This window comes from Branchiostoma lanceolatum, chromosome 13, assembly GCF_035083965.1.
Source record: "Branchiostoma lanceolatum isolate klBraLanc5 chromosome 13, klBraLanc5.hap2, whole genome shotgun sequence".
NCBI lineage: Eukaryota > Metazoa > Chordata > Leptocardii > Amphioxiformes > Branchiostomatidae > Branchiostoma > Branchiostoma lanceolatum.
In genome coordinates this window covers 4,363,032-4,385,929 of record NC_089734.1, presented here as the reverse complement: position 1 = coordinate 4,385,929, position 22,898 = coordinate 4,363,032, and the positions used below count along the sequence as shown (strand labels likewise).

The 22,898-nt window shown below is 42.3% G+C and overlaps 1 protein-coding gene across 1 annotated transcript; it reads right to left on the bottom strand.

Moving 5' to 3' along the window:
* Positions 1-6,311: 6,311 nt before the first annotated feature.
* On the bottom strand, positions 6,312-22,266 carry LOC136447148 (G-protein coupled receptor 54-like). Its single transcript, XM_066445845.1, has 5 exons — positions 21,578-22,266; positions 9,969-10,104; positions 8,327-8,586; positions 7,796-7,902; positions 6,312-6,618 (listed from the first exon to the last, which is right to left on the bottom strand). Exons 1-5 carry the CDS (start codon positions 21,920-21,922, stop codon positions 6,312-6,314), a joined length of 1,155 nt encoding a protein of 384 aa, XP_066301942.1. The 5' UTR covers positions 21,923-22,266.
* Positions 22,267-22,898: the final 632 nt, after the last annotated feature.

The window sequence follows — 22,898 nt, the reverse complement described above, 5'->3', positions numbered from 1 at the left end:
CCCTAGTCTATATCTAATTCAATAACATGTATGATTGGCAGAGTAGGTGACACTTTGTTGGGAGGGTAGCCTGACTGAATCGCCTCCTAGCGGCTGACCGACATGGGGGAGGGGTTCATTAACCCCTGATGGCGAGAGATTGTGTAAACACTACTCTCCAAGCAGAGGAGTGGACTGGATTTTGACGTGCTTTTAGACGTTTTTGTTGGGCTTTCTACTTTCTACGATTCTGGAAAGGAAACCCCGAGATAACTGAGTAGAGAGTTTTCGGCAGTGTTTTTTTTTTTAATCTTCGGGAAGTAGGTTCACCTTCGACGGGCCCGGGGCTACTGCTTTTGGTTGTGTTTTTGGTTTTGTTTGAATCTGTAACTCAAGATTTGGTTGATTCGTATAAATTTTGGTATGTGGGTAGCTATTGAGGTTCCACACAAACCTAATGGGGCACCCTAGCAGTATGTTCAGGTAATTAAGCATTGCAGGCCAACACCCCCTTCCTAAAAGTAATGTGTGTCCAAAGACTGGCGAGGTCATTGACTTCGAATTGGGATACCGGGTGTTGAGCATCAGGTGTTATGGCGCATGATAAGGCTAAGGCCATGGCATTAAAGGGGCTACTCAATCCCTGGATTATGAATTGTTCATTTATGTGTTCATCTGTGATAAATTTGCACGTCAAAACTGGAAATATTCTGGATACGGCGATATGTATGATGTTAAGATTTGCTTGCTCATATTAGCACATTTCTATCATCATTGCGTACTTTGGACGTTTGAAAAGAGCAGAGCACAGAATCAAGCCGCACGAGGAGTCCTTTATATATATTATTTCATATCCGTTAACTGTATTTGTATTTTGTTTTGTTGTGACCTGCACTTAGCCAAGTATGGCAGAAATGTGGAAAAAAGGTCTTCATTCAATATATATTGAGACCACAAAAAATCAGCGCCCAGATTTTTCAATGAGTTGTCACACTACAACGACATCGTATCTTTTATCCATGATGGTCAATATGCAATGGAATAGTGTTATTCAAACTCACTGTGTATAGAAAGGACTAAAAATTTGAATTTCAAAATCCCACTTGCAATGTATTGAAGTTTCTTTGGGCTCCTTTAATGGATCACGACTCCCCTTTGTCACCGTTTCACTATCAAATCTAATCAGGCCATCACACAGCAGGTTAATCTAAACAGTCTGTTCTGATGGTCCCACCATCCATCCCAACAAAACAACTCATTAGATGCTTTCATGTATCCTACTGCGGAGTTCCTGACAATTTCCTGTCTATTACATCTATGTGGAAGCTCACTAACCCCTGGTAAAATATTTTATTCAGTAGAATGATACGCCCTTGTCCAGTTTGATATTCATACAGGTAATTCTCCGTGGGTGTAGTTGATTTGATTTGATTCTATTACAGAGGATGAACACCTATACTTTTCTTGATGTAATCAACTCTGGAATCAAGAGCCCTTTCAAATGGAGTAACCATTCATCGAACAAGAAAATTGTATGAAACACTTTCCATTTAATTGGGAAATGTAATTATTCTGTTTGATTTTCGATTTTCGATAAAATCTCTTTACTAAATGACTTAACATTTTGGCCTGGGACGCTTAACAGATTTTTAACTAAACGTTAGTAGTCGTTGTGATCTGGACTAGAAATTCATTTTTCAAAATCTAACCTACAATATGAGCTCAAAAAGTGTGAAATGTCTAAGTTGAGTAGTTAAATCATATTGTGAAGGTAGTTATCTAATCAACGGGTAGTGTATTACATTGAACTGTTTTCTTTTCTAAGTTTCAATATTATCAATAAGTTCATTTACTACTATATTCGACGCATGGCATGTTGACCAAAGTCTTTATTTGGAATTGTGCAAGAAATACCCTTAAACAGGTGCAAAAGATATACAATATCGAAAATTTAAAGTATTTTCAAATGACACCGATTCTTCCTTGATACCTTTGATACCAGGAAATGTGTTAAAGATCTTGAGGAAAACCTCTTTAGAGTGTAATCAAATAGTCTTGCTTTGAAATATCTGTATAATTACGATTGCCTCTTTGAAATCATTAAATCATTTCTGAACGCGCGAAAAAATCCAGATACAAATCAATGAGATCACTATCTACATTCATCTATTTTTGCCAACAAATACTGAACAGAACCGTGCTAACAGAAGTTCGATAAACACACACACTTAACGAATCATGACTTGATTGTCGACGCAGGTGCAGATATGTCTTCATAAAAGTATCGTTATAAGTGAAAATCGTTATAGAAATATATTTATTCGTGTGAACATATATATCGGTGACAAATATTTAAGTAAGTAAGAAGAAATCTTGATTAGAATATTCTTTGTATTGTAATAATAAGTGCAAGCAAATCTTTACCGAATTAGTGATATTCTAGAAATATATCTATACGTGCGACTGCGAGCATATGTTGAAGACATATATTTACAAGTAAGAAGAAATCTCAATATAATATTATTTGTATTGTAATTAAAAGTGCAATCAAATCTTTAGTGAATTAAAAATCTTCGCAAATGCGAGCAGATCGATAAATAAATCAATGGAAAATAAATAACTAATTGAACATTTACGGTTGTGTGTTGCAACAAAGTCACACAGCCCACACGGGCTTACAAGACACAATAAGGCCAAGTACAATCAAATATTTGGTGAATTAATAATCTTCGCAAATGCGAGCAGATCGATAAATAAATTAATGGAAAATAAATAACTAATTGAACATTTACGGTTGTGTGTTGCAACAAAGTCACACAGCCCACACGGGCTTACAAGACACAATAAGGCCAAGTACAATCAAATATTTGGTGAATTAATAATCTTCGCAAATGCGAGCAGATCGATAAATAAATTAATGGAAAATAAATAACTAATTGAACATTTACGGTTGTGTGTTGCAACAAAGTCACCCAGCCCACACGGGCTTACAAGACACAATAAGGCCATTTTGATTCAATTAGTTGGATGACATCAGTCGGTGACCCCAAAACAGATGCGAGCTTGCGAATAAAGTGGAAAAAAGTTTAGCAAAAAAAAAAGTTGCCTTCGCTACGAAATATACGTTAACAAAGGCCAACAGAATACGGTATACCGAACAATATATTCTTCATTTTGTTCTTTCACATCTTCTTCTTTGACTCTGGAATTGACGTTAGCATTCTACAATACGACAATAGTTTCCAACTTTCCATGTTTCAAAAAGTGTATAAATATACATTTCTTTACGTGTGTGCAATTTTAGCATATATTTTCTCATTTTGCAGCTGCTTTTACGATTTACAGAACGGCCGATTTTTTTTTTTTTTGAAACGGACAAAAAATTATCCGCGCATGGATGGCATCCATATGATGTAATCATATGACCTAATCACTGAAAAAGACATTTCGGGCGCTGCCAATTGGTCCCAGTCTCTAGGGGTCGGCTTAGGGGTGTTTTACTGGGCCCAGTCTGCTTATGATTGAGCCTTTTCTGTCAGCATTTCTAGTTAGCTGCCATACATAATTTCGCAGCCTTTCTACTTAAGCTGCCATAGAAAGTTTAGCCGCCGTCGGTGGCGACGTAATTTAATCCAAGACCGTAAACCTACACCCCGAGCGGCCTAAGCTGTCTGGGTGGGCGGACATCACTCTCAGCGCCGTAGAGATATCGAGGAGCCCCCGATGGTGTGGTTTCCGGGCTATTTGGTTTCTAGAGGTCAAGTATTGTACGTCAGTGTGACCGCAAGGGAAAATTGGCGGACATTTACCTCAATAATCTGGCACAAATAGGCGGAGTTCAATGAGATATGGCAGTCCAGTGACCAGTTTCGGCTCCAAATCAAATACAAGATACGCCAAAAATAGTTACTTAAACAACTGGATAAAATTTTGAAACAGTCAGACGTTTCAGACAGCATCCGCTGTCTTTCGTCAGTGACTAAAGATAGGACTGGGAAACCAGGTTTTATACCAAAACTCTGAATAGATATGTTAGTCACTGACGAAAGACAACGGATGCTGTCTGAAACGTCTGACTGTTTCAAAATTTTATCCAGTTGCTTGAGTAACTATTTTTGGCGTATCTTAGTACCTGGATGTCTAACCTTCATTAACGTATCAAATAATTTATTTGGGAATCGTAGTATTGCCGCTGAATAAAAAACCAAAGGACAATGCTTGAAAATTCAGCAAAAAGAGATGTGCAGATATTGTGTTATCTTAAGCACATTTGCGCCACTTTACGACTTGCAAATTCTCAATTTCAGACCGGGCTACGGGGGGTCGTAGAATTCGGCACACACAAAAAGGATAATTGGTCAGGAGAGTAATTAGATACTGTCAACATTGCAAATAGACCTCAAGTAGCCTTATCTTTCTTTTATCATCTGTACATGTATATTCTGTATATGTTGTGTTCCTGTGTGTCATGTATTTTTGGCGACGCCTCAGGGGCGAGCCAAATTTTTACTATATATTGTGTGCAGATTGCAAGAATTCTAGGAATTGTACAGGAATGTGAAAGTCCATGGGACGATAACCCAAGAATGCCTGGATGTATTGTCTTCATATTTTGTAGGTGGGTAGGTCTGTGGGAGACCTTGTAATGATTGGATTTTGGGCCCCCTAGCGACTTTCTATGGTACTGCAGGGGAACTTTCACTTTTCAAATCTCGTCTTCCTAACATGCTATAGTCATGATTTTTAAGTGGTGGATAGCTCTTTGTTAGGAAAATATGTCCTGTAGATTTGGACCCCCTAGCGGCTTTTTTGGAACTGCAGGAGCTGATTTTGACTCAAACTTTGAAAGAGAATAACGCAAGAAGGGGATGACGGATCATCATAATTTTTGGTTTGTAGATAGCTTAAGTGATGATTTACATAATCATATGCCAATTATGCAAATCAATATCTGATTTGCATAATTAATGAGGACAGTTGATAAATCAGCTGCATTCTATTACAGGACTCTCAAACACATGCCATATGTAACTGAGAAAGAGATAAATATCGATAGATATCAATTATGCAAATTGATACTTAATTTGCATAATTAATGACAAAATACTATAAATCCATAGTGGTAAATGATGGGGATTTCATTTTTGCACCATTTGGAAGTTAAGTAAATGTGGCCACTATTAGACACAAATCTTGCATAGAGGGCCTCATTTACATAATCTATGAGGAAATTGTACGATTTTTTTTTTTGTGAAAACAAAATTTTCATACATTGGACAACTTGTGTTATTTTGGTGAGAAGGCCGGTGATCGACTGACATGATTTATGCCGAGATTATGCGAGGTCCTTATTTGCATGTGGGATAAAAACGAAAACGTTAACAGAGACCACCGTCGCCATGGCAACATCTTTTTATGTTGCCAATCTTGTTTATCCTGTCATGGTTTTGAATGGGCCACAGGAAGAGTAGCTGTTAAGCTAATTGTGGATCACAATAAACTCAACTCAACTCTGAGTCAGTCCGCGGGAAGATTACCACATCAACAGTGGGGTCGTGCGGCGTGACAGTAGGGTTTATCTGCCCAGAACCCAGCGGTCCCGGGTTCGAATCCCCTGGCGCTACCGATGTTGTTTCCTTGGGAGAAGGCACTTTACATGACGTTCCTCACTCCACCCGGCCAAGTGTAAAAACGGGTAAATTATGTGCGGGTCACGACACCAGCAATAGCTATAGCTGCCTGTAGCTATGTCTCACGTGTATTGCACTGTTTGAATTCTAATAAAATAAAATCGCCCTCCGTCCAGTCAACCCCTTTGGCAGCCAAACTCCCCTGGCAAATTTTTTCTCTCTATAGCCTGTGTAGTCAGTCTGGTTGAGACTACGACTAATTGCAGTTGGCGCCGATTGGCCTTCTGCGATTTGAGTCTAGTGAGATACCCGCTTGAGACCAGTGTTTTAAAGGGGCCCACGGCAACATTAGGGCCCAAAAATAGGATGCTGATAATCACTTTATTTAGTCATATCTACGCATGATTAGTTCAAACAACACTATCACAATGTATAGCGACATCCATGATGACAAAATATGACGTCGGTGTAATGTGAGAAATCACTGAAAATCGTCGCTAGGGTTTTTGTAGGCTCGCGAAACTAAGGGGATCATCGTACGGCACATTTTTGCGTGGTTTTAAAATGTTCAATGTATGAATTCGAATCTATTACGCAAATAAGCTATACAGTGTTAGTAAATGTCAATACCATAAAGGTTTCAACATTTTTCCCTTATATTTTTCCCCTAATATTGCTTTGGGCCCCTTTAATACAGTAATCTTACAACAGATCTTCTTCTTTGTTCATCTCTTCAATCGGGTCAGCGCTCACGGGAGTAAGTTTATCCTCGCCCGTCTCCCCACCCCCTAGCTTCACCATGCCGATCTCTTCTTCCTTCGTGTTCTTCGGCGTCCTGGGCGTGTTACAAGGCGAGCTCGCCGCGTTCAGGTTCCTCCGCCCGAAAGACTTGGCGAACGCCTTCTTGAAGCTGTCCCCCATGATGCCGTAGACGAAGGGGTTGACGCAGGAGTTGGCGTAGCTGAGGCACAGGGCGGAGATCTTCAGCCACATCGTCACCGGCCCGAACCTGTCATATTTGATAACAGAAGAGTTCATATGAATGTCATTTTTATATAATTTTTACCTATTTCTTTACAATTTGTGAATTATGTTTGATAAGTTAAAATTCATTTTGTATTTTTGTATTATCTATGAATTTTCTCATTAGGATTTATGGTATAAGGTCAACTTTTTCTTTTGTTGACTTTGATTAGTTTTTATTATGTACAATTTGTATAATTCTTAAATTGTCAAGTTTTGAGGGAAGGCCCACGAAAACTGACATAGGCTTCTTACCGCACCCCCACCCCCAGTACTTTTTGTTTGAATGATGGTTTGAAGTTACCGTCTACCCAAAGCTCGGGCGCTGACATTTTGGATCGAAATTCACCACATCCGGGAACTCCACGACGTCACTGTGAAATTGAACTCAAATTCGAATCCGCGCATTCGCAATATAACTTCAAACCGCCGTCAGATATATGAACTACGATGGACCAGCGCAGCGACGGGGAAAACGTTTTGGGGTATATTCTGTCATTCAAACAAAAACTACTGGAGCCCCCTTTGGTGTTTCCCTTTAAAATATTGTAACGTTACCATGCCCGTAGCCAGGGGGGGTTCGGGGGGTTCGGACGAACCCCCCCCCCCATTGGCTTGAAGGTCCACTTTCACAGGCTTGAAGGTCCACTTTTTAATGTTCAAGATTTTTTTCAAGGTGGACTTATTTGTATCACCAGCAATGCCACAGAGGCTAGGATCCTAGAAGAAACTTTGTCTCTGATTTTTCCTCTGAAATTCTCTCAAAAACACAGGAAATGCCCTTTCAGAAGGTTCAATTCTTAGAATTTGAAACGCTCAAGGGTCCACTTTTTAACGTCCAAGGGTTTTTTTCAAGGTGGATCTATTTGTATCACCAACGGAGCTGAAATCCTGGAAAAACTGCTAACTTTGTCTCTGATTTCTTCCTTTGAAATCCTCTCAAAAACACAGGAAATGCCATATCACAAGGTTCAAATTTTAAAATTTCCCGGGGGGGCATACCCCCGGGCCCCCCTAGGAAGCTCGCGCCTGCGGCGCTCGTCTCGCGCCTACGGCGCTCACTGGTCCCTTAAACAGCAAAAAGAACCCCCCCCCCCCATTCCAAATCCTGGCTACGGGCATGGTTACATATGCGAATAAACGATATAATCAAAGAAACGAACCCGTGCTGCAGGTCCTCGCGCTTGAAGGCCCACCACAGGTTGGCGGCGTGGTTCGGCGCCCAGCACACGGCGAACAGGATCACAACAGTGGCCACCATGCGAGTCACCTACAGACAGGAGGGCAGCAGAGATTTTACGTTGATGAAGGTTAGACATCCAGGTAGCAATACTAAATCATTTACAGTTCAAACTCTACTACTGGATTAATTACGGATATTACTTCCGGACATTGCTAGTGACGCTGCAGAAGAGTGATGGATGTCACTCGAAACGTCCGGAAGTAATATCCGTAATTTATCCAGGAGTTTGAATTGTATATGATCCTTGATAGCTTTTGATTGTTTTCCGGTGACAATATAAAATATAGGAAATACTGGAGGTCAAACTTTGTTAATTGATGGATTGATTGATTGATGGATGGATGGATGGATGGATGGATGAATAGAAGGATAAATGGAAGAATGGCTAGATAGAACTATTACGTGTATTAACGAATATTAGAACAAATGATTAAACTCCTTCTCCTCTCACCCGCTTCTTCCTGGCCATGACGTGCTGCTGCGCGACTGACGTGTTGGCGGCCATGGTCGCTAGGTAACGGAGGATGAGGCAGTGGCTGGCCACGCTGGTCGTCAGGGGGATGACGTAACTGATGAGCACGGTGTAGATGATGTAGGCCCGGTACTCGTCCTCTGAAGGAAACTCCTCCATGCAGAAGTACTTGCGGCCGTACCATTCCCGCTCGGACACCTCCATGAAGAAGGCGATGGGCAGGGACAGCAGGAAGGACCCTTGGGGAACACGGTCATGGCGGTTAGACGGATCTTACTTACATGTAGTACCCTCATGAAAAATGGACCAGGAGGTTTAGTCATTGGTTTGTCTGTCTGTGTGTTGCAGACAGGCATTCCGTTTCAATTGTATTTACCTGTCAGGGACAAAATATTGCCACAGGGGCGGTTTTCAATGTACCCCGCAGGCATACAGTACATAAACAAGACATAGTGTGATGATCAAAACAACAAAGTTTAAAACAAAGGTGCAAAATAACATTAAGAACTGTAATGATACGAATACTTCAAGATAATACGAGGAACTTTTGAGGTACATGAAACTAGCAAAATAAATCTAACGGATTGATGGCTGGTGTCAGGTAGTTAGGGGTATGCATTTAGAGCTTGTTTAATATCTATACATATATTTGAATTTTTTATTCATCATAGATCATCATCTGGTCGTGAGGGTCTCGCGGGCGCTCATGGTCCTCCTCCATCCCTCCCTATCCTCCACTAGTGCGCTGGGCAAGTTCTTGAAATCATAGTTCACATCTACACACAGTTGATGAATGTAGGTAGCCCATGGTCTGCCTACACTTGCATGTCCATGTTTCAGAGTCCATGGGAGAACATCGTTGATGGTGTACTTATATGTACTTACCGACCCAGTTCAAAGCCTAACTACTTACGTCAATGATACCTAAAGATGGTGTAAGTATATGCACTTACCGACCCAGTTCAAAGCCTAACTACTTAAGTCAAGGATACCTAAAGATGGTGTACGTATATATACTTACCGACCCAGTTCAATGCCTAACCTCTTAGCGTCAAGGCTACCTAAAGATGTACGTATATATAGAATACAACACGGTGTATTCCGTATCGCCCGAGGTTCCGGCCCGACCACGGATCGTATCGCCCGAAGGCCGAGGGTGATGCGGCCCACGGGAGGGCCGGGACCGAGGGTGATGCGGAATACAACGTGTTGTATTTTATTTATGTCATGCCCACCTGAAAAAAAACACACATTTCAATGCGTAAAGCGCCAAAAGTTGAGGGAGTTTTGTGTCCTCGAACAAAAAACTGTAACAACATTGATTCCAACCTCCGAATCCGGTATTCGAATTTTCGGCGGCGGCGCAACCGGCGCGCTCAAGATGCATTCGAAATATTCTATGGAAGCCCGTGTGATACGACTCCCGAACCCTATGTGATACGGGAAATTATCACACGGTCCGGAACACCCGTATCAGGCCCAGGCATGACATAAGGATAGTTATAACACGGTCCGGAACACCCGTATCAGGCCCAGGCATGACATACGGAGAATTATCACACGATGCGGAACACCCGCATCGAACATTTTCGCGGCCCAGGTATGACATGAATGTACTTACCGATCCAGATGATGGCGGTTGTGATGGCGACTCCCACAGGCGTCCTGAACCACGGCGTCTGGTAGGGTTTGACGATAGCCCAGAACCGGTCCAGACTCAGCACGGCCAGCGTCATGCACGTGGCCTGCGCTGTGACCTGGAGAGAGACTACATGTAGGATTTGGGCAGCAAAATTTGTGTGTGTGGGGGGGGTGTATTTCGGTTGTTGTTGCTGTTGTTGCTGCTGCTGCTGTTGTTGTTGTTGTTGCTGCTGCTGTTTTTTTGTTTCGTTTCGTTTTTTTATTTTTCACATGTGCAACCAAAACCACAGCGCAACCTTCTCGGACCACCCTTCAAACTACCACTGCAGAAGCTGAACGCCCTGGGTATCACATGCGACATAAAATGGACTTATATCCACAAAAAAACTTATTTTACGGACTCCTGATTAAAAGCATGATCTTGAGTAGATCGCCCGTACCTCACCTTAAAGGAACTGATTGAGACTGAAACATGTCTCAATGGAAATGACCTGACAGACAGTATTTATGACAACTTGTATTGGAGGTCACACGGCTGATGATGATGGAAACGACTTCCTCCCTTTCCAGTCCATTTGCGTGATATCTATAGTTTTGTCGGTACTTGGAGTGCGCCAAGGCAATTACAAAGAAGGAGGACGGCAATTTATTTTCTACTATGGAAACTAGTGGAGCAAATTAGTTGATAGAATCCATATATAGCGCCCAGTACTTTCCATTCCGTTTTTCATCATCTAAAACATGAACTGTTACCATATTTTTTCGTGAACTGTATTCCACAAGTCACACAAACAGATCATTTGACCCAGTTTACCCGTGTCGACGCTATTTTTTCTTTTTAGACTTTAGAACAACAATTATGAAGACGTTGCCGTTTTAATGTTGTTCTCCCCAAGAAGACAAGAAATAATTCACAAATTTAGATTTTACCTCAAAATCTGCTCTTCTGTTGTAAGGACGAGGCAGTTAAGTTAGCGGCGATTTAATTTCGCGGTGAGGAGAAAATTGACTGTTCGCGGAGGTTCGCGATAGCGCTATACATTCATTCTCATTTAGATGTACACATTTTGTAACTTCCGTTACCGTTTGAAGAAAGACGTTCCTGACATTAAGATATGCCACATATAAGGTGCCAAACTGTCGTTTTTATGACGACTTAAATTTTTTCTGGCTTTAAAATGGGAATGGAAACACCGGCGCCTTTACAGACAATCAGTCGGAAATATCGGCTAGTACATCATGCTGTATATGAGTCCATCCTTACGAAGTAAAGAAATTAAGATTAACGCACGCGCCCACACAAAACTGGGCCACTTACGTCAATCACATAAAAGTACACACGTCCTATAATAACAGGTATGATCACATGAATTTTTTGCTACAGTAACCCCACTGTGGAAGGTCCATACCGGCTGAAAGCATGAAGCAGTTATGAATGCAGTAAATAAGAGCGGACTTCTGACCTTGCTCCCAATGCATCCGGACGTAAAAGACATTCAGTTGCTTTCTAGATATTTCCATTAAGACTGATTTGAATTTTCCCCCTTTCGATACTGCTTGTTCTGGGTAAGATAATGGAGTTGTCAAAGTATCCATGTATTCAAGGCCAAAGCACTCAGTAAAACTTCTTTGTGCACGAATGAAAGTTTACTTGAAAGTTCGTGCTCAAGGTCGAATTGCGAGTACGTGTTAGAAATATAAGAGACATAGATGTGACATTAATTGACATTATTGTTACAGAATACTTCATAAGTGTTGACTATATCTAGACGAGTTGGGCCTATGGTGGCTGATTTCAATTTTTCCCATTTCGATACTGCTAGCTTTGAGCAAAGCCAAAGCACTTAGGAAAACCAGATTTTGCACAAATGGAAATGAGTTTACTTAAAAGTTCATGTGACATGTGGCATTAATGTTCATCATAGTAACAAAAGACTTTATAAGTGTTGGCTATATATATACAAGTTGAATTGGGCTTCTTCTTTTTAAGGCAGAGGAAGACGAAAAGCCCCACTTTTTTTCTATACTTTGAGGCTACAGAAACAGCACAAATGTATCCAAACGGAACAAGACGAATGTCCGAAAAATTAATGTGCATACAGTCGAGCTTCTGGGTCTTATTAGTGGCTAACTGGGAGAGCCCAGTTCAATCCTGGGTCGGGAAATCTAGGTTGGTGCTGCACCCGTCTTTCGGAAGGTACGTAGATTGAGGGTTCCGTGTTCGAGCAGGTGCCTGAAGCACGTTAAATGGGAAAATCTAGCAACCCCTTCCTGTAAGAATATACCCTGCTATGCTTCTGAAACAGCAAGGAAACCTGTTGCCCTATATATAAATATATGTGCCACTAGGGACTGCGTACATACAAAGGTCTGAACGAATGAACGATCAAGCCTATCAGCAGTCAGCTCGTTACTCATCGTTGTACAAAGAAACAGAAATTTCAATCGATGTCAGTGGAAATGAAACGTGAACATTTTCCTCTTATCAGGACTGGTTAGACGGAAGACGCGGCGCAGGAGAACGTCAATCGGCGTTTGCTCGAGCTCAGATGCTTTCTTGTCGTTTTAATCGCTGTCGTGTGTAGAACTCGTCACGAAGCCGCGGTTTAGAGAGTATGCACTACATATAAAACGTTCAAGGCAATTAGAAAGGAAGACGCTTTACAGCTGAAAAAACTTCAATCGATGTATGTGGGACATAATACGAGATCATGCTCCTCTTATTAGGGCTGTTAGAAACCCAGCTTAGATTGTTGACGCAGCGCCGGGAGACCTCAATCGGCGTTTGCTTGATCCCAGGTGCTTTCTTGTCGTTTTTAATCGCTATCGGGTGTAGAACCCGTCACGACTACAGCTGGAAATCACTAACTAGGCCACTGAGGAATAACTCATCAATCACGTACTTACAGCTTCTGGTGTTCTCTTTCACCTCCGCTTCTATATTTGAAACTAGGGCACAACATCATTCTGGCTCATAATGGAAGCTCATCTGTGTTGGTAGTAATCATCATAATACAATTATAGATTTTCTTCCAACACTAAGGTATTAACGTATCGAATTTTCGACTACCACTGTCGCCTTTTTCAGGATCAATTACTGACGTCGCGTACCCGTAAAGCCGGCGTCACAATTCATGCGAGCATCGGCCGATTTTCTAGATCGCCGGAAGCTCGCCGAATTTCAAATTCGCCCGAGCGTCGACCGTATTTTTCGCTGAAACACTGCCCCGTCACAAATTGAACGGAGCTCGGGCGACGTCCGTCGAACACTAATAATCATAAATCCCACATAAGACGGTACCATCTCTTGGACACGGACGAAGTCAGAATCAACTGACCTGGTAACAAGCTCAAATTTGGACTAACTTTACTTTCTGAGTTGTCGCAAATCTGTAGGACATGAGTGAAGTGGGTGGGCACACTGAAAATAATAACCTAAACAGGAAATTTGTCATAAACCAATCCGAATACAAGCGCAGGGGCCACAAAGTCAGCAGATCAGTCGTTTAACCCCGATCCAAACATTTTCACCAAACTGAAATCGACCGAAGCTCGGACGAACGCCGTCCGAGCTTCGGCCGACCGTTGATAAGCCTATCGACGCCCTGCCGACGCCCGGGCGTGCCTCGGCAGCCAAACATAGATCTATAATGACTTAGTGGACTCTCAACTAGTCATTTTGTGGAGTAGAAAAACTCACGAAGTCAAGTCAAGCCACAAAAGTCAAGCCTCAGCTCATTGATATATAAATTGAAACATCCAAACCAATACCAAAACGAAAAGACAATACTTCCTGTTTCTTTTTTGGTATTGGTTTCAACCTCCTTGGTTTGGATGTTTCAATTTACAATTATTCAAAATTTAACTTGTCAATTGAATTGTCTTTCATTAGAAAAGTTTGGCAGCATTCTTTGACAAGCTGATATCAGTATTAGTTAATATTACAGTATTATTTATCATCTTATGTTATAAACCAAATTGTCGTTACATTTTATTTATTAACAAGAAGGAGTTCGGCCGGAGCCCGTCCAAGCTCCCATCGACACCAGTACAACGCTCGCCCTAAGCACGCCTTACTTTTCATGAGTCGGTCGGAACACTGACGACGGTCGTCCGATTATTGTACAAAGCCCGTGCGAGGCTCGCACGAGGTCGAAGAGTTCGGGCGACCTCCGACCGACCAAAAATCGGGTCTAAAATCCTCGGATGCCCGCCCGAATATTGGCCGAGCGCTGGGCGTTGCTCGGGCGAGCTACGGGCAAACTGTTGACGAGCTGTGCGAGTTCAAAAATCGTCGCCGAGGCCTCGGTGAATTTAAGCTCAGCTTCCAGTGACCCGCGAACGTCGGCCGAGCTCCGAAAATTCGCCCGAAGCCCGTGGAATCGACAGGACGTCGGTCGTACTTCGCCCGAAAATCGCCATTTGGAGCTCGCCGACAAGTCGGCCGAGCTAAATTCCTGATTTGTGACGGGGGCTTAATGACAGCTGTCAATAAAGTCACGTGTCTGTAACTCTCGCGAGTTTACATTCGGCAGTGTTGGTCATTTTTAATCCTGAAGAAGGCGACAGTGGTCGTCGAAAATTCGATCCGTGAATACCTTAGTGTTGGAAGAAAGTTTAACATTGTATTATCATCCTGGCTTACTTTTTTCATTTTGATTGAATTACAACATACAGAAGGACTGTAAGAAAAAATATATATCATCAGCAGGATGAAAAGCACACTTCAAACTTCTTTTTTCTTCATTTCACCTCCGTAAATATTAGCAGTCTTCTAATTACTTTTTAAATATAGATGGTATTTATTGTATATTGAAATTAGAAGTATAGAAATATAGAATATGCGGTGAAGTGAAAACAAAAGAAGTTAGAAGTGTGCCGTTCAATCTGCTGAAAACATTTCTTTTTATTTATTTATTGTAAACTGGCACAGCACACCACACTGACTTTCAAGGCAGCATGGCTGATGTTTGAGACTCGACAGTTAGGGACAGACAAATACATGGCAATGGCAATTTACACATCACTACTTGTACAATGTACAATGTACATTTCTTTTTGTGTTAAAATGAGATAAAAATAAAAAGGCCACATCATGTCCAAAACATACAAAAAACGGTGTTGCTGCAGCTCCAGGGTCAAACACCAGGGGGGGGGCAACATGGAGCTTGACCTTTGTCTTCCCTAGATCTACCCACATACCAAATATCATTACAATCCATCCAGATGTTCTTGAATTATTGCTCACCACAGAAATCTGGAAACAAAAACAGGCACACAGAGACGCCCCAAACACAATGCCTCGATTTTTCATGGAGGTTATAATTCCCTGCCCTGATACAAATACAGAAGCGGTGGTGAATTACGACAAAAAAGTTACGAGCGTCTTGGTCATTCTGCTGATAACATCATTTTTCTTATCCTTCTGTATGTTGATATTCAATCAAACTTTAAAAGTTAGTTAGAATAATGGTCTGCCCTAGTCACAAATACAGAAGCGGATGTAAACAGATTAGTCTACACCAGGCCTTCCTATGGGGGCATGGATCGTAGAATTCGTCACAATAAGGAATAATTGGCCAGAAGAGTCAGTCCACGGTTTGGACTGCGCATGCAAATGAAGACCTATGGTAGCCAAACTCAATGGTCAATTATTTTCCCTGTAGCCGGCGTGCGTAGTCGGTCTGATACAATGTAGAGACTTCGCCTGCAGATGAAAACCTATCGTGGCCAAACTTTCTCCTGACATGCAAGAATTCTCTCTGTAGCACCCGTAGCCCAGTCTTGTTTGTATGTGTTATTCCTCAGTGGCCTAGTTAGTGGTTTCCAGTCGTGACGAGTTGTACACACGACAGCGATTAAAACGATCAAATAGCATCTGGGATCAAGCAAACGCCAATGGAGGTCTCCCCGCGCGGCGTTGTCAATCTAAGCTGGGTTTCTAACAGCCCTAATAAGGGAAGCATGATCTCGTGTTATGTCCCACAAACATCGATTGAAGTTTTGTTCTCAGCTGTAAAACGTCTTCCCTTTACAGCCAAACTTTCTAATTGCATTGACCGTTTTATAGGGATTGTATACTTTCTATACCGCGGCTTAGCACAACAGGTTTGTACTGAAGAGTACAAGCTGCATATCTGTGCGTAGTCCAGTGTTTAGCAATCTTGCCTCTGGAACTAGATCTGTAATTTCCTAAATGATACCAAAGAATTTCAGCGTAGTCATTCAACTTGAAGCCGCGAGTTCGATCCCGGCTGTGTCGCTCACCCGACATGCACGCTACCGGAAAGGGTCGCAGTCCTTAGGACGGGACGTTAAGCCGTGGTCCAATATTCATTGTACCTGTCGAAAAGAGCTAGGGGAATTTCCCCGGTACAATGAACCTATAAATGCTGTATATATCGTCTATCTTCTCTCTCACGACCAGTGGGAGATTAGCTCTTCATGGGGCAAATCTATTTAGGCCACTCGCACCGGGGAATACACCTATTCTTTTCGATAAGTGTGATGGATTCCTTATCGTGCTCGAGGTCTGGCTTATCTTTCCACAAACACCGGACCTCTATTTAACGTCCTTTTCGAGGTGCGTCCCTAGTCGAAATTAGGTACTTGTTTTCACCAGAGTAGAGCGAGGAAATAGGTGCAAAGAGCCTTTTCCAAGGGAACAACATCGGGACCTGTCAGGGATTCAAACTCAGTACCTCAAGTTTCGGAGTCATCAGCCCTGACCACAAGGCCACCGTGCCACCGAACCACCTTGATACATGTATCTATTTTACGACTACTTTAAGGAAACTGGCTCCCTTGGCGGGCTCCAAAAATGGTAACGGTGCTCATCTTTACTTCTTCCTCTTACATTATGTGATCTCTACATGGAAACTGTGGCTGATGATTCGCGCTTGTTAAAGATTCCCTGGCTACTTCAAGGGAACAGACGTCATTGACGAGCTCAAAATAAATCTAAATGCGCGCATCTCTCCTTCTGATCTCTTGCGTCAAGTACTCTCGATATTGCTAATGATAAGCTCTTGGCAGCGATTTTCTTTCCGGACCGGTAGAAAGTTTTTTTTAGAAAACTTCGCTTTCAGCTGGCTTTGATGTGTATAAAGTACCTGGTTGTATGGACGTTCTGAGGGTACGAAACTACCGGTTCGGAGGAGGAATCGCTACCAAGCGTGAAACCTTAGCCATCATTTATACTTCAACATCACTTAACGCAAGAGGTAGAAGGAAAGATGAGAGCAGTTGTGTTTATTTTGAGCTCGTCAATGGCGCCAGGTCCTAGAGGTAGTCGTAAAAAAATCGATATATACATGTGCGGGGTAGACGTGGATGGGCAGTGAGTGCTATCTGGGCATGCACATGTTCACGCAAGAACCATGAAAATGAAAAGACACGCGGGTCGAAAGAAACTTTGGTCGTTATCTTTCTCTCCCAACATGCAGCAGGGGAAAGCACACGAAAAACGAGTTAGGCCTACGGAAACAAAGTGCTGTTTTTCCGGTAGCCCGACCGACCCGAGCAAAAACCTACCGACACTAGCCTCTTTTGGTCGCCCGCTGCCAAGGGGCATTCATTTTTTGAATCGACATCTGAGTGATTACATTCAAAGCAGACTTCCTGTCTTCAGTTCATCAATAGAATTGTGCTTGTACAATCTATGTCTGTATGGTTACAATATGATGTTGAAATACCAGACTGTTTGCTTGATGCATTTCAGTTTCACATTGCTAAAATGTATGTCTAGGATCACTTCGTCCAAAATCTTTTAAAAATGATAATACAGAAAATAAGAGATTCCTACCTACTGACCCACTTTTTCTAGGACTGAAACCGAAAATACAAGATTTGTTTTCTCGGACTCATTGGAAGATTAAAGGAGAGAAATTACTGTAAAAAGTCAATCGGATGAATCACTCGACCGGCCACATACACAGGAGGATTGAGGATGGCGGGAGCGAGAAGCAAATGTCAATCGATCACTGACCTTTTTGAGACCTTTTGGTCACTGAAATGTTGATTTCGCGCGTTTCCGTCTCTTGAGTGGTCATCGCCATATGAATCAGTCGTCGCAATTTAAAACGGCCGTCGCCATATGAAACATTCGTCGCGATTTGAAACGGTCGTCACCGAATGAAACAGTCGTCGCCATTTCAAACGGTCGTCACCTCATGAAACAGTCGTCGCCAATTCAAACGGCCGTCGCCATATGAAATAGTCGTTGCCATTTAGAAAGGTCGTCGCCATATGAAACAGTCGTTGCCATTGGAAACAGTCGCCATATCACTGACCGTCGATACAATGACCGAGCGTTTGGCGACAGGCATATATACCACCGTGCACAGCGCACGATAACAGTGACAGGAGCGATCTGGCTTGATATGTCGGAGGGCCCGGGTAGCTGGCTTCACCAGTCGATTTACCATTTATTCTTGGAACTGAATTGTTACTTTTTTAGGCTGCTTTTTTAATGTGGTACGTCTTCTCAGGCGACAGCAGCTTTTTAGAGGGAGGTATCCTGTCAATGGCTATGATTTCTTCCGAGCTATCAACTAATGCTAATGTTGTGGGGCATTTTTTGTATAAGACATGTTGAGGAAAAGTGAAGAAAAGAATGATGGGTCCCGCAATTGGATTTATATCCAGTCGAAGACATTTTGCGCATTTCAATGAGAACGAGCCGTACAGCACTCTTGCACACACAATCCTTCAGGGAAAAGCAGAGGGTGCGCGGCCGCGGGGACGTCCCCGTCGGTCGTGGATCACAGATCTAAAGGAGTGGACCGGTCAATCAGCCAACCAGATGACCAGACTGGCGGAAGACCGCCAGCAGTGGAGAGCTTTCTCAGAGAGCTATGCTGCCCCGACGGCTAACTAAGCTATGGGAGAGAGTGAGTGAGTGATTGAGTGAGCCGTAAATAATTCTGTTGCTTCCCTGACCTTGGTGCTGAACGACCACAAAGATCTAACAGTTCCACGTATAATTGAACTTTGGTGTAAATTCAACAAACCGAACAAGTTGTTAAGTTGAACATAATGTGGTAGATAGTCCTCCTTGTGAATTAAGTCACTTTATATTTTGGGTTGTATGAACTTTGATTATTGTGTAAGGTTCTGTAATTGAATAAAATCTATGAAGGTCTAACAAAGCTTGGCGTTTGATGCTAAATATATCAATTATCAAATAAAGATCTAACATAACACTGTCCCAGAACTTAATTAGAGCGTATAAGGCCGTGTTCACGTACTACTGTATATAAAGCCCCGGTTACACATATCCGAACATGGCTCCCAAACACCAGTCAACCAATGTTGGCGGTAGGTTGGAAGCAGTCTGGCCAGTTTAAGATTAAGATTCAAGTTTGACTCCCAAACATACCCTGGTCACTACTGACTTATTCCCAACCACCAGCCAACCCATTACAGACCTCCCGTCAACAGCCGAATGTTTGGAAAATTTTAAAACATTCGGTTGGCGCCGCCGAACGCCAGCTAACCGCGCCGAACACCAGCTGACCATAGCCGAACTAACTCCCGAACCATGGTTAAGGGAAGGTAGGACCTAATGAAATGGGGGTATATCCCGGCTGAACGCCCGGTGTACATCGCGTTCGTTGCGTTGCTATAGCTACTGGCGTGTGACATATTTGATTGACACTTGCCTAAAGTAGGGTGGGTGATTTGCCAATGGCGCCATCTTTTCTTTCGAATTACATTATATTCGTTTTACTTCAACCAATTTAATCTAATTTCAGGATACTCAATCATAAATAGACAACCATCCTATCCGGGCCGATTGGTACCTGATGTACCACTCGATATCATACAGTATGCTTAGAAATATATTTCTTATCTGTAAATGGCCTTATGATCACTTTATTTTTATCATTTCAGCCCAAGTCCTAGATTGGCGTGAAACGCACTGCATTTAGGGCCCTGTCACACTTGTGCGTACATTCAAGTGCGCGTGAGTTGCGCATTAACATCTTTTTTTTTTCCGTACGGTTTGCGGGAAGGAAGTTGTTTTCTACTTTGATCCACCGTGCAGCCAAGAGGAGGAGGAGGAGGAGGAGGAGGAGGAGGAGGAGGAGGAGGAGGAGGAGGAGGAGGAGGAGGAGGAGGAGGAGGAGGAGGAGGAGGAGGAGGAGAAGGAGAAGAAGAAGAAGAAGAAGAAGAAGAAGAAGAAGAAGAAGAAGAAGAAGAAGAAGAAGAAGAAGAAGAAGAAGAAGAAGAAGAAGAAGAAACACTTGCAATTCTTTCCAGCTTTGTAGCTTCTCTTGCTATTTAATCATCACAGGAAAATCTAGCGGTACCATATATAGTACATATTTGATGTTTCTTCAACCACCGAAACACAATAACATAAGGCACAAATCAATAAAGTGATTATAGAAAAAAACACTTGCAATTCTTTCCAGCTTTGTAGTTACCCTTGCTATTTAATCTTCACAGGAAAATCTAGCGGTACCATGTATAGTACAAATCTGATTTTTGTTCAACCACCAAAACACAATACCACATAAGGCACAAATCAATAAAGTGATTATGGAAAAACACTTGCAATTTTCTTTCCAGCTTTGTAGCTCATCTTGCTATCTAATCATCACACGTCAGGAAAATCTAGCGGTACCATATATAGTACATATCTGATGTTTCTTCAACCACCGAAACACAATAACATAAGGCACAAATCAATAAAGTGATTATAGAAAAAACGCAGTTCCCTTTCAAGCTATACGTAGCTGCTCTTGCTATTTAATCATCACAGGAAAGTCTAGCGGTACCATGTATAGTAGAAAGCTGATTTTCGTTCAACCACCAAAACACATTACCACATAAGGCACAAATCAATAAAGCGATTATAGAAAAAAACACTTGCAATTCTTTTCCAGCCAGCTTTGTAGCTAAGCTTGGAACTGACTCATCACAGTAAGGTCTAGCGGGACCATGTATAGTAGAAATCTGAAGGTCGTTCAACCACCAAAACACAATAACATAAGGCACAAATCAATAAAGTGATTATAGAAAAAACACTTGCCGTTCTTTTCCAGCCAGCTTTGTAGCTAAGCTTGGAACTGACTCATCACAGTAAGGTCTAGCGGTACCATGTATAGTAGAAATCTGAAGGTCGTTCAACCACCAAAACACAATAACATAAAGCACAATTCAATAAGGTAATTACAGAAAAAAACGCAGTTTTATTTCAAGCTTTGTAGCTGCTTTTCCTATTTAATCGTCACAGGAAGGTCTATCGGTACCATGAATAGTAGAAATTTGGTGTTCGTGTAACCACTAAAACTCACAAACGTTAATATAAAGAATGAAATACTAAAGCGATGGTGGAAAAGAAAGCTTTTCAATATCTATCTTCAATACCAGTTGTAATCATTATTGCTTCATAACACCAGCGGGTCACAGCAAATACATTGAACATTCAAACAGACACAATGCCGAGAATGAACGTGATATACTTATCTCTCATTGCTGGATTCGCTTTTGATTTCAACACAGAAACAAGCTATCAAAAAAAAAAACACAGCCACTAAAGTGAGTTTATAAATAACGAGTTCTACACGAGTCGATTCCTACCTGCATGAAGTAGAAGATGAACTTGCAGAGGAACTCTCCGAACTCCCAGGAGTGTGTGACGATCTTGGCCACAGAGAACGGCACACAGCAGATGAGGAACGCCAGGTCAGTCACGGCCAGGTTCACGATGTAGTAGTTGGTGACCGTCCGCATCTCCCGATGCCGCCACACCAGGTAGATGACCAGCCCGTTGCCGGCGATGCCCACCAGGCAGATGACTGAGTACACCACCGGGACGACGATGGACCTGGCCCCGAGACCTGGAGCCTCGAGCTCCGGTGCGATGGAGTCTGCTGCCACCGTCGTGACATTGCTGTCGAAAGCCAACGATTCGTTCCACCACATGTTTTTCCGACGTAACGCTTCGTTTTGATAGCCTAATGGCTTAGATAAAGACTGTGTTCGCGGCTGAGCGGTGTCTACAACACCACAGCCGCTGCACACTGTGGGTAATGATAGGGTGAGAGCAGTACTTATACTTAATGCCACAAAAACTGAGCCCACAAACTGCGCATGCACCGCCGAACGTTACGTGTTATCACATGGCTGGTATCCACGCTGTGGTCGTCCCGGCAACACCTTTGGTCAGGCCCTTCTGATTTAATTATATAAATGACATCATATGAAGACCCCAACAGTAATGCGAGAAGGTGGCAACAACAAAATCTAGCAAAAATACGCTGTCAAAATCTGGGAATACAAAATGACGCACAGAATATTGTGTAACAATCAACAAGTCCTCATTTGTGTATCAAATCTGAATCTGTATCTGTATAGCCTATATAACCGCCATTCGGCCTAACACACCAGCTTCTGTACCTATATATGCAGTCGGTATAACCGCCCGTCGGCGTAACACACCAGCTTCACAGGCACGCGGCGCGGCAGCAGCTGGGTATATTACACCGAACGGCCTGTTACACTTATACTTTGCATATGTGACTTCAAATGGGGTCGGTTGTCTTGTTGTTTTTCTTCTGCATCCCCTGAGCGTTCATGTGATGACTTGTCCTTCTCACAGCAGGAGAGAAGACATGTTACAGACTATTGCCGCTAAAGTAAAACTACTACATCCGCCTACATAGGTCCATTTCTTGGCATGTATTCAGTTTATTATGAACTGCAACTGTATCAAGAAGCGAGAAGGAATTGAACCTGTACACAACAGCATTAGTCTTTAGATGTAGTAAAATATCACATGTTCAACATCACTGTATTTATCCCATTGCTTTATCATCATGACCTGTATTTAGCTTGTAAGAGCAGAAACGTACAATAAAGGTCTTTCATTCATTCATTCATCCATTCATTCATTATTGTA

Bases quoted from the DNA above. Each gene is read 5' to 3' on its own strand.
- LOC136447148 (XM_066445845.1), bottom strand. From the start codon at position 21,922: ATGTGGTGGAACGAATCGTTGGCTTTCGACAGCAATGTCACGACGGTG. The intron at 10,105-21,577 runs GTAGGAATCGAC...GTCTCTCTCCAG, and splicing joins TCATCTTCTACTTCATGCAG to GTCACAGCGCAGGCCACGTG. The intron at 7,903-8,326 runs GTGAGAGGAGAA...TCCTGTCTGTAG, and splicing joins TCATGGCCAGGAAGAAGCGG to GTGACTCGCATGGTGGCCAC.